This window comes from Eschscholzia californica, unplaced genomic scaffold (assembly GCF_041429995.1).
Source record: "Eschscholzia californica isolate CP2 unplaced genomic scaffold, dmEscCali1.0.p SCAF_2, whole genome shotgun sequence".
NCBI lineage: Eukaryota > Viridiplantae > Streptophyta > Magnoliopsida > Ranunculales > Papaveraceae > Eschscholzia > Eschscholzia californica.
The window spans coordinates 63,036,597-63,048,276 of NW_028238309.1; the positions used below are offsets into that span (position 1 = coordinate 63,036,597).

Here is an 11,680-nt window from a genome sequence, read left to right on the forward strand (position 1 = left end):
AAGAGAATTTGCAATCAGGAAACTCTTTAGCTTTCTGCTTCATGTCCATTACCAATGCTCTAATTCTCCATGGTACATCTTCATCCTTCCCTGAACATGCTTTAATAACATTTAGGACATCAACTTCTAATGTGCACTTATACTGGTAAATGTCAGTCGCCATTTTCAATGCAAGTTGAGTTGCCTTCGTTTCAGCCTCCAGAGCTCACGACGTAGAAGCTGAAAGAAGATAAGCCATTACCATTTCTCCCTCTTCATTACGACACACTGCTGCCATATATGTCTGTCCTTCTTTAAAAGCCGCATCAAAATTGATCTTAAGTTCATCCTTTGGTGGTGGAGTCCAATTCAAATTTACAACTCTCCCTTGCATAATTGGTTCACTAACCAACTCAATACTTCCAGTCGAGAAGTCGTTCACCATATTTGTTGCTTCAATAATTATCTGTCGGCTGTGATAGCTCGTTCCTTCAATCACTAAATTATTTCGTGCCTTCCACATATACTACATTACACAAATGCATAGAGCAATAGTATCTTCATTCTCTTCTTCAACTAGCCATTGACATAAAATATTTTGAATGTTTTCCATACCTTCTTACCGCAAGTTTAATGGGGGTACATAACCAAGTTTCCCTTGCTAATCGACATGTTCGAAATAGGCGATCTATATCTTCTTCTGCCTCTAAACAACAATCACAAATTGTAGATAATGCTGGATTGAATTTAAGCGTTTTCTTCTTTGTCAGGAGAACATCATGTAGAACTCTCCATAAGAACATTCTTACCCTCGGCGCAAGATTCAACTTCGACCAGACTTTTGCCCAAGATAGATCGTGAGGTAGTTCAATGCTAAAGGACGAAGAAGGCATCTCCTTTGAGATTGTAGTATAAAGAGATTTTGTCGTAGAGTCAAACAATTGTATGATTTTATATTTTTTCCAGCACCCATTCTCATCAATAAGCTCTTCGACAAAAGTCACTATATCCTCCTCTAGCTGTCCGTTTTTCCTTCCCGGCGTAAATCCCCTTAACGTTGGTATCCAGGGGTCTTCCCACACTCGAACTCTCTTCCCATCACTTATCAAGTAACATCTTCCTTTTTTCTATAAATTCTCTTATTGCCAATATACTTCTCCATGTCGCGGTCGATGTACTTGTCGGCTTGGCCTTGAATTTCCAGAAGTCTTCATGCTTTAGATATTTAGCTCGTAATCATCGGGCCCATAACCCTTGAGGTTCATTTTGAAATCTTCATACCAATTTCCCTACTAGCGCTTGATTCACAACACCCATATGCCGTATTCCCAATCCATCTTCCTTCTGCGGATTTTGAAGCTTCTTCCAATTTAAAAAGTGCATCTTCTTCTTTTCTTTACTATGCCCCCACCAAAAATTTCTTTGGCATTTTTAAATTTTTCTATCACTCCTTGAGGTAATAGATTGGTTGATAAATAATATATCGGAATAGAAGATAACTCACTTTTATAAGCGTAGACTGCCCTGCATGAGATAATGAGTTTCTTTTCCATCCCATAAGTTTATTTTCGACTTTATTCAAAATACCATCATACGAAAATTTTATGTTTTGCCTTTAATAAATAATTACCCAAATATCGATCATTCATCTGCATCTCTTTCACTCCAAGTATATGGAACACCATTTTCCTTCAGCACAGTTTGTACTCAAGTGTATAGCGGATTTATGGTAATTTATAAGTTGACCTGAACAATTCGCATACTCGTCCAATATATTCTTCAAGGACGAAATATTTTTATCTGATGTTTTCCCGAAGAAAAATAAATCATCTGCGAACATTAGGTGGCTAATGCGTGGAGCATATCTATTGACTTTGAGCCCATTATACAATCCATTTGTTTCAGCTTGAACCACTAATTTAGTGAGAGTTTCTGAGCATAATATGAATAGATAAGGGCTAGAGGGCATCCATGTCTTAACCCGCTCTTACTGTAAAAAAATCCCTTTGGCACAAGTTTATTTATTCGTAAAAGGTAAAATGGTCCCAAAAATATATATGGTTTTACTTTTATAACATTACGGTGAGACTATCAAACAATTTATCTAAATATCTAACATCAACCTTTTAGAGAAAAAAACTCCTAAAACTAAAAAAAATATGTGTGTGTTGTAAATTGTCGGTCTATTTTCTTCAGTGTGTATCGATATTTGCATGCAACTTAATGGAAATAAAGGAAGGGAAGAGATAGAAATATAAAGATAAACTAAAACAAAGAGATGATCTTGAACCAAACTATATTAAGAAGAATTCTTCCCAAACCTTTTCCATACACTTTCTTATCTCTTACAAACTTATATCAACAATACACAAAGTACATCTATTTATAGGGTGGGAGAACTAATAGGATGTTGACACATACCCTATGTGTTGTCACTTGCATGGTGTGTTGTCACCACCAAGATGACACTTTGCATATGGAGTTGTAGAATGGTGACACATAACCTCATGTGTTGTCACTTGCATGATGTGTTGTCACAACCAAGATGACACTTTGCATATGGAGCTCCCATGCAATGACACATCTCATATGAACTACCACAAGATGACACCACATCATGGTGGCAATATAGGAATGATGGGCTGCAATAGATGTAAGTTGGATAAGAAAAAGGTATATTAAAGGCACCCAAATCCCTTGCATCACCAATGATTTTATGGGCAGCCACATCCCTTATAACACTCCCCCTTGGATGACCATCACTTGAAATAATTGCCTCATTAAAAACCTTGTCAGAAAAACCCAGTGGGACAAAATCTGATGAAGGAAAAGAGTACAAATAATAGATTCCGAGTGACGCTGGATACGCTAAATACTGCCTCGTTAAAACCTTGCCAGAAAAACCCATTGGGACAAAAACTGGACGAAGGAAAAAGAGTACAGAGCGTAGATAGCGATACATGAACCTGCACATGATAATAGACTCCCCCTGATGAATATCATATCTTGGATCGATGTAGTCTTACATCATCAGGCTATTTAAGCGTCGCATTCCGATGCCATCTACCAGTTTTCTGAACGTCGTAGTAGGCAGAGACTTAGTAAACAAGTCAGCATAATTCTCACATGATTGTATCTTCTGGATATCAATCTCATTATTCTTCTGGAGATGATGTGAGTAAAACAATTTAGGGGATATGTGCTTAGTCCTATCGCCTTTGATGTATCCTTCTCTGATTTGAGCGATGCAAGCCGAATTATCTTCGTGAATGACTGTGGGACAATTTGTGATTGAATCAAGACCACTTGAGCTTCTAATGTGTTCAATAATGGATCTAAGCCATACACATTCTCTTGTTGCTTCATGGAGAGCAATAATTTCTGCATGGTTAGATGAGGTAGCGGGCATACTTTGTTTACTAGATCTCCATGAGAAAGCTGTACCTCCACTTGTGAATACATAACCTGTCTGAGAAATCCCTTTGTGCGGATCAGAAATATAACCGGCATCTGTGTATCCTTTTACTTGAGAATCACCGGATAAGTTCTTTGAATAAAACAATCCCATGTCAGTTGTTCCTCTCAGATATCTTAGAATTTGCTTTACTCCAACCCAATGCCTCTTAGTAGGTGCAGAGCTATATCTGGCCAATAGATTTACTGCAAAAGCAATGTCCGGTCTAGTGCATTGAGCTAAGTATGATAATGCACCAATAGCACTCATATATGGTACTTCTGGACCAAGGAGTGTTTCGTCCTTTTCTTTAGGTCGAAATGGATCTTTAAGAACATCGAGAGACCTAACAACCATGGGAGTACTAAGCGAATAAGAATTCTCCATGTTAAAGCGTTTCAGGACTTTTTCTGTGTATAATGTTTGATGAACAAGTATGCCACTTGTGCTTCTTTCAATTTGTAAGCCAAGACAGAATTTTGTTTTCCCAAGATCTTTCATCTCGAATTCTTTCTTCAAATATTCTGCTGCTTTAGAGAGCTCTTCTGGAGTTCCTATAAGGTTAATATCATCAACATATACTGCAAGAATAGCGAATCCAACATCTCCTTTCTTGATAAATAAACATGGGCAAACGAGATCATTAACATAACCTTCTTTGATCAGATATTCACTAAGACGATTGTACCACATTCGTCCTGCTTGTTTCAATCCGTATAAAGCCCGATTAAGCTTTAGTGAATACATGGTACGTGGGTTGCCTCCAGGCAATTTAAATCCTTCAGGGACTTTCATATAAATGTCAGTATCTAATTTTCCATATAGATACGCAGTGACCACGTCCATTAAATTCATCTCGAGTTCTTCTAGAACTGCTAAACTGATCAAATATCGAAAGGTTATTCCATCCATAACTGGAGAATATGTTTCTTCATAATCGATCCCTGGTTTCTGCAAGAAACCTTGTGCCACGAGTCTCGCCTTATAGCGGACAACCTCATTGTTCTCATTTCGTTTTCTAACGAATACCCATTTGAAACCTACAGGGTTTACATCTTTGGGTGTCAGGACTACAGGTCCAAAAACGTTACGTTTTGACAGTGAATTCAGCTCTGTCTGGATTGCTTCTTTCCATTTTACCCAATCAGTCCTTTTCCGACATTCCTCAATAGAATGTGGTTCATAATCATCATTTTCAGTGATAATATCAGTGGCTACTGAAAGCGCAAATATATCATCGATGATTATGTTATCTCGATTAAACACTTTACCATTACAAGCATAATTTATAGATATCTCTTCATTTGGAGATAACTCGTGCTCTTCAAGAGCTTCTGCCTCTTCTGGGGCTTTACCCACTTCTAGGGGTGTATTTGTCGTTTCTTCTGGAACATTGCTTGCTTGTGGTTGGTTTTTCCTCTTCCGGGGAACTATATCTTTAGAACCGATTGGTCGTCCACGTTTCAGACGTGCTCTGGACGATTCATTTGCTGCAATATTTTTATCATATCCTTCAGGGACATCTATCCTTGCAGGAACATTTGCAGCAGGTATATGTGACTTTGTCACTCTCGCTGCGTCATTAAATGCGTCAGGCATTTTATTAGCAATCTCTTGTAGATGTATTATCCTTTGTACTTCAACTTCAGATTGATTAGTACGAGGATCAAAATGAGACAAATTTGGTGTAACCCAAGAAAGTTCCTTTTTGGTAACATTTGCTTCAGGCAAATTTACTCCCCCTAATGGCGGGAAAACTGTCTCATCAAAGTGACAATCGACGAAGCGTGCAGTGAAAGTCTCACCTGTCAGGGGTTCGAGATATCGAATAATAGATGGTGTATTAAAACCAATATATATTCCTAGTCGGCGCTGAGGCCCAAACTTTGTGCGTTGTGGGGCTGTAATAGGAACATATACAGCACATCCAAAAATACGCAAATGAGATATGTTTGGCTGCTGGCCTTGAACATATTGCAAAGGTGAGAATTGATTATTCGAAGTAGGACGTAACCTTATCAAAGTTGCAGCATGAAGAACTGCAGGTCCCCATGCAGTAACCGGTAATTTAGTCCTCATCAACATTGGTCTCGCAATCAGTTGGATATGCTTAATGAATGATTCAGCTAGACCATTCTGAGTATGAACATGAGCTACAGGATGTTCAACATTAATTCCAACTGAGAGACAATAGGAATCGAAAGTACTCGATGTAAATTCTCCTGCTCCATCTAGACGAATTGACTTAATCGGATAATCAGGAAAGTGAGCTCGTAAACGAATTATCTGAGCTAATAACTTTGCAAACGCCTGATTCCGCGTCGAGAGCAGATTTACATGAGACCATCTAGTTGATGCATCTATTAATACCATAAAATATTTAAATGGTCCACACTGCGGGTGTATAAGGCCACATATATCACCTTGAATCCTTTCCAAAAATTTGGGAGATTCGATATGTACTTTCGTCAGGGATGGGCGAGTAATAAACTTCCCCAGTGAGCAACCAGTGCAAGTAAAATCCCTATCTATCAGAAACTTCTGGTTCTGAAGAGGGTGTCCCTGAGAGTTTTGTATTATTCTACTCATCATGGTAGATCCTGGGTGTCCTAGTCGATCATGCCAAATTTTATAAATATTCGGATCGCGCAACTTCGGGTTGACAACGACATATGATTCAACTGTTTTAATCTCTGTAAGATATAACCCAGAAGAAAGAGCTTCAAGTCTTTCTAGAACACGCTTCTGGCATGATATACTCGAGGTGATATATAAATATTCTTTATCATTCTCAGACCCAGTCTCGACGTGATACCCATTCAGACGAATGTCTTTGAAACTCAATAGATTCTTCAGGGATCTAGTCGAGTACAAAGCATCCTCAATAATTATTTTCGTACCACGGGGCAATATTATAGTAGCTCTTCCGGAGCCTTCTATAATGTTTGATGAGCCAGCGATAGTAATCGCATTTGCCTCACATAATTTTAAGGTCGAGAAATATTTTGTATTTCGAAGTATCGAATTTGTGGTCCCACTGTCTGCTAGACAGCTATCTTCATCACCTTTAGATATGTTTCTTCTGGAATCCATACCTTTCATAATATAATATAAGATTCAAACCACAACTATTTATAACATAAACAAAACTATTACGGATACATATAATATACTATCTAATATCTAACAGACAAAAGTTATTATAATATAGCATTATAATAGATAGAAAAGTTAATACACTAAATATTAAACATATCATCAGTTTGATTTTCTCCTTCAGGGAGATAATCTCCAACACACAATGGTGGATCAAGTTCCATGTGGTTCATCTCTGGTGCAGCTTTAGATTTCAGAGATGCTTGGTATAGGTCCACCAAATGTCTCGCCGTACGACAGGTACGGGACCAATGACCTTCCATACCACAGCGATAACAAGCTTCTTCACGAGCTTTGGGAGGGGTATTATTTTTACCCTTTACTTTGTCAGGCTTTCTCGCTGCATAATTCTTTGAATTTTCTCCCTTTTCCCACTTCCGGTGGTAAGGGGTTTGCCTGTTTCTCTCCCATTTGTTCGTGCGGGATCCACGTTGGTGGTTTCTTCCGGAACCACGCTTCCCTTTGTAATTTTGTTTCCCTCCATGATCTTTTGATAATATTGCATGTGCTTCAGGCACAGGTACGGACCCAGTGGGCCGAGATTCATGGTTATGCAACAACAACTGGTTGTTCTGTTCATTGACCAAAAGACAAGTCAGTAACTGGGAGAATTTAGAGAAACGTCGCTCTCGGTATTGTGACTGCAGGACAATATCCGAGGCATGGAACGTACTAAATGTTTTATCTATCATCTGTTCATCAGTGATAATATCTCCTCCCACTTTTAGTCTGGAAACAATTTTACAAAGGCTGGAATTATAAGCAGAAATGGAAGAAAAATCTTGTAGTCGAAGATTTATAAAATCATTTCGAGCTTTTGGAAGTATGACCATCTTCAGGTGATCATATCTATCTTTTAAGATATTCCATAAAGCCAAGGGATCTTCCACATACAAATACTCTGACTTCAGGTCATCATGTATGTGACGTCTCAAAAAGCTTAAAGCTTGAGCCTGTAACATTTCCTCTGCATTATTCCCTTCAACAATAGTGTTCAGGAGATTTTTGTATTTTAGAGTCAGTCTAGCTTCGACTGCCCATTCCATGTAATTCTTACCTGTTATATCTAGAGCTGCAAATTCAAGTCTAGCAAGGTTAGACATTATGAAATATGAATTAAAATATTATACCTTTCACCAGACGGAGTAGCGGCTTAGTTTGTTCGATATTTCACCGATGTTGACTTCGGCAAATGAGCAGAGTAACGGCTTCTTTCAGCTGGCTAGAGACTCGTGCTGATAACGTGTTGTAAATTGTCGGTCTATTTTCTCCAGTGTGTATCGATATTTGCATGCAACTTAATGGAAATAAAGGAAGGGAAGAGATAGAAATATAAAGATATACTAAAACAAAGAGATGATCTTGAACCAAACTATATTAAGAAGAATTCTTCCCAAACCTTTTCCATACACTTTCTTATCTCTTACAAACTTATATCAACAATACACAAAGTACATCTATTTATAGGGTGGGAGAACTAATAGGATGTTGACACATACCCTATGTGTTGTCACTTGCATGGTGTGTTGTCACCACCAAGATGACACTTTGCATATGGAGTTGTAGAATGGTGACACATAACCTCATGTGTTGTCACTTGCATGATGTGTTGTCACAACCAAGATGACACTTTGCATATGGAGCTCCCATGCAATGACACATCTCATATGAACTACCACAAGATGACACCACATCATGGTGGCAATATAGGAATGATGGGCTGCAATAGATGTAAGTTGGATAAGAAAAAGGTATATTAAAGGCACCCAAATCCCTTGCATCACCAATGATTTTATGGGCAGCCACATCCCTTATAACAGTGTGGAATTTTTAACTTTAAAGGACTAGTGACATACAAATTAAACAAAAGCGTGTTCAAACCGTGTTAGACATAAAATGTAGCTACGTTCCAAGAGAAACTTTGCTTTGATTACTTAGAGTTGATAAATCAACTTTCGTCTATTGAGATCTTACTATAGAAGTTTGATCAGATTGTGCAATCATATTAGCTAGTAAATTTATGTTTACACTCTGTTATAGAAGTTGCAGATTATATCTAATTTTTGAAACAGGATCTATAAGATATACTGTCGAATTTTACAAAAGGGGGAAAAATAAGAGTTATCGTAATTCGAATTTTGATGATACTCATTACTATTTATTTGGGCATATTGAGTGCAAGAGATCACATGGACTAGAAAGTTGGCCTTTTCATCAAATGTACATGGATAATAATAATATTGTATATAATCTACTATATTATTATCCTTAACAAAAAAACTATATTATTACATTAAAAGCTAGAACCAAATTGAATATTTTAACTAGACATAGAGTCTGTTCATAAAATCAATTAGATTTCTGTGATTTCATCAAAAAAAAAAAAAAGATTTGTGTTCACAAAATGATTTAACATAATGATTTCATAGAATTGATGACTATATCATCTTGTGAAATCTATAAGATTATAATAGGTTAGGCCCTAAATTAGTTAAATACCCAAGTCTAAAAGTTAGATCACTTCAAAATGCATATATCACCAAATAGTCTCTATCCTATAATCCAAAACATAACAAGATCAATTAGATTCCAACCCTTAATTACCCTAACTAAACCATATTATTTAACCATCCAAATTTTACTGATCACTCAATATTGATATCTTGACGAGAAATACTACAGTGATATTTCTCTGTAGACTAAATCTAATATAGACACAATAAACTAGTGACATGTATACCTAATGGGATCATATTTATATACGGAAGAATATTATTCAGATGCGACAGACGAATTTCTGTCCACATTAAATCTAATATAGACACCACAAACGAGTGACATATATAATTAGTTGGACATATATATTTAGCTGGATCGTATTTTATACTCATGAGATTGTCATGTGAGTGTGACACAGTTGTATTTCTAATTATAAGTTATTTGCATAGGTTTGTTACCAAAAAATAATTTGACAAAATAAATCAAATATTTGAAAAAAAAAACGGCAATATATATTTATTTATTTCACACGTACCGAATTTACAGCCAAGGTTTTTAAAGTTTCCATTTTTTTGCAACGGTAATCTCATTAGAAAATTTTCTCTCTCTATAAATATTTTCTACCCATTTCATTTCTTTGGCAATCAAATCTTTTCTTTCTCTCTCTATAATTTCTTAGCTTTTTTAGCAGAGCTTCTTACTCTATATCTTTAGAGAAATCATTTCTTGTTAAAACCCTAGTTTGTTTGATACTCTGTTTTTGTTTGGGGTGATTCCTCTGTTTTTTTCTATTATAATAATGGAGTTTCAGAGATTTTATAGCTTTTTGGTTTTGATTTTACTAGGGTTTGTTTGTTCATCATCTCAAGGTTATGATTTTTATGTTGGTGGAAAAGATGGGTGGGATTCTGATCACTCTGTGAATTATAATCATTGGGCTGAGCAAAATCGATTTCAAGTTAATGACTCACTTGGTAATTCTCTGTTCTTTCTCTCTCTCTATATAGTATATATACTTTCTCTCTGTTTAGATTGTCTCTTTTAATGGCTGATTTGTTATTTTGATTTTGTGCAGTTTTCAAGTATAAGGGATCTGGGTCAGTGTTGGTTGTTGATAAAGAAGATTATGAAAAGTGTAATACAAAAAATCCAATTAGGGTTTTGAGTGGTGAAGATCATTCTGTATTCAAGTTTGATAGATCAGGTCCATTTTATTTCACTAGTAGTGAAGAAAGTTCTTGTGTTAATGGTAAGAAATTGATTGTTGTTGTTTTGGCTGTTAGAACTAAAACCCTACCTCCTTCTCCTTCTCCTTCTCCTTCTCCGTCAGCCCAACCACCACATTCTTCATCTCCGGTAGCCCAACCACCACACTCATTATCTCCTTCCCCAGCAGCCCATCCACCACACGGCTGGTCATCTCCATTTCCATCTCCAGCAGCCCATCCACCACAGGGCTGGTCATCTCCTTCTCCGGTAGCCCATCCACCACACGGCTCGCCATCTCCTTCTCAGGCAGCCCACCCTCCACATTCCTCTTCTCCTTCTCCGGCAGCCCATCCACCACATGGCTGGTCATCTCCTTCTCCGGTAGCCCATCCAGCACACGGCTCGCCATCTCCTTCTCAGGCAGCCCACCCTCCACATTCCTCTTCTCCTCCGGCAGCCCATCCACCACATGGCTGGTCATCTCCTTCTCCGGTAGCCCATCCACCACACGGCTCGCCATCTCCTTCTCAGGCAGCCCACCCACCACACGGCTGGTCATCTCCTTCTCCGGCAGCCCATCCACCACACGGCTCGCCATCTCCTTCCCAGGCAGCCCACCCACCACATTCGTCTTCTCCTTCTCCGGCAGCCCATCCACCACACAGCTGGTCATCACCCTCTCCGGCAGCCCATCCACCACACAGCTGGTCATCTCCATCTCCGGTAGCCCAACCACCAAACTGGTCATCTCCATCTCCTGCAGCTCATTCACCAAAATCATCTTCTCCTTCACCATCACCAATCTCCCACTCACCCAAGTCTTCACCCTCTCCATCACCAATCTCCCACTCACCCAAGTCTTCACCTTCACCAATTGCTCACTCACCCAAGTCTACACCATCACCAATTGCTCACTCACCCAAGTCTTCACCTTCACCATCACCAGTCTCTCACTCACCACCCAAGTCTCCACCACCTAGGGTTTCTCCTACACCAGCCACTACAGCTCCATCAGCTTCTTCTACGCCACCAGCTCCATCTCCATATACTACTTCAGATGGTAATGCACCAGCACCAGCTCCTTCTTCTTCAGCATCTGCTTCTTTCACCAGCAGCTTGGGATTACTTTTGATTACTTTAGTATTCACTAGTAGTTTTCTTGCCTACTTTTAGTTTCTAGGGTTTAGGAAATAAATACTATTGGTTTGGATTCTAAAGAATAACTTATTTCATGATTAATTTTTCTTCATTTGGATTTTCATGTTCATTAGTTAATTTGTTATAATCTTCATATATACACTTTCATGTTTCTATTATATATATGATCATTGTTTGAATTACTTTTCTAGTGTTTAAGTAGTTGAAATTATTTACGACAAAATT

The 11,680-nt window shown here is 38.1% G+C and overlaps 3 protein-coding genes across 4 annotated transcripts; 1 reads left to right on the top strand and 2 right to left on the bottom strand.

The window, feature by feature from the left end:
* Positions 1–205: 205 nt before the first annotated feature.
* On the bottom strand, positions 206–872 carry LOC147560122 (uncharacterized). Its single transcript, XM_086659246.1, has 2 exons — positions 603–872; positions 206–505 (listed from the first exon to the last, which is right to left on the bottom strand). Exons 1-2 carry the CDS (start codon positions 870–872, stop codon positions 206–208), a joined length of 570 nt encoding a protein of 189 aa, XP_086515372.1.
* Positions 873–6,574: 5,702 nt separating this feature from the next.
* On the bottom strand, positions 6,575–7,901 carry LOC147560123 (uncharacterized). Its single transcript, XM_086662194.1, has one exon. The coding sequence runs from the start codon at positions 7,690–7,692 to the stop codon at positions 6,673–6,675; it is 1,020 nt and encodes a 339-aa protein (XP_086518320.1). The 5' UTR covers positions 7,693–7,901; the 3' UTR covers positions 6,575–6,672.
* Positions 7,902–9,725: 1,824 nt separating this feature from the next.
* On the top strand, positions 9,726–11,637 carry LOC147560124 (uncharacterized). Of its 2 annotated transcripts, XM_086657964.1 has the most exons (4): positions 9,726–10,062; positions 10,164–10,717; positions 10,829–10,965; positions 11,002–11,637. In XM_086657964.1, exons 1-4 carry the CDS (start codon positions 9,888–9,890, stop codon positions 11,468–11,470), a joined length of 1,335 nt encoding a protein of 444 aa, XP_086514090.1. In that variant the 5' UTR covers positions 9,726–9,887; the 3' UTR covers positions 11,471–11,637. The 2 variants fall into 2 exon arrangements, with proteins under 2 accessions (XP_086514090.1, XP_086514089.1); XM_086657963.1 differs by having other exon boundaries at positions 10,829–11,637.
* Positions 11,638–11,680: the final 43 nt, after the last annotated feature.

Coding starts and splice junctions, on each gene's coding strand:
- LOC147560122 (XM_086659246.1), bottom strand. CDS start 872: ATGCCTTCTTCGTCCTTTAGCATTGAACTACCTCACGATCTATCTTGG. Junction 506..602: donor GTACCCCCATTAAACTTGCG/GTAAGAAGGTAT, acceptor TGTGTAATGTAG/TATATGTGGAAGGCACGAAA.
- LOC147560123 (XM_086662194.1), bottom strand. CDS start 7,692: ATGTCTAACCTTGCTAGACTTGAATTTGCAGCTCTAGATATAACAGGT.
- LOC147560124 (XM_086657963.1), top strand. CDS start 9,888: ATGGAGTTTCAGAGATTTTATAGCTTTTTGGTTTTGATTTTACTAGGG. Junction 10,063..10,163: donor TCAAGTTAATGACTCACTTG/GTAATTCTCTGT, acceptor GATTTTGTGCAG/TTTTCAAGTATAAGGGATCT. Junction 10,718..10,828: donor GCTCGCCATCTCCTTCTCAG/GCAGCCCACCCT, acceptor TCTCCTTCTCAG/GCAGCCCACCCACCACACGG.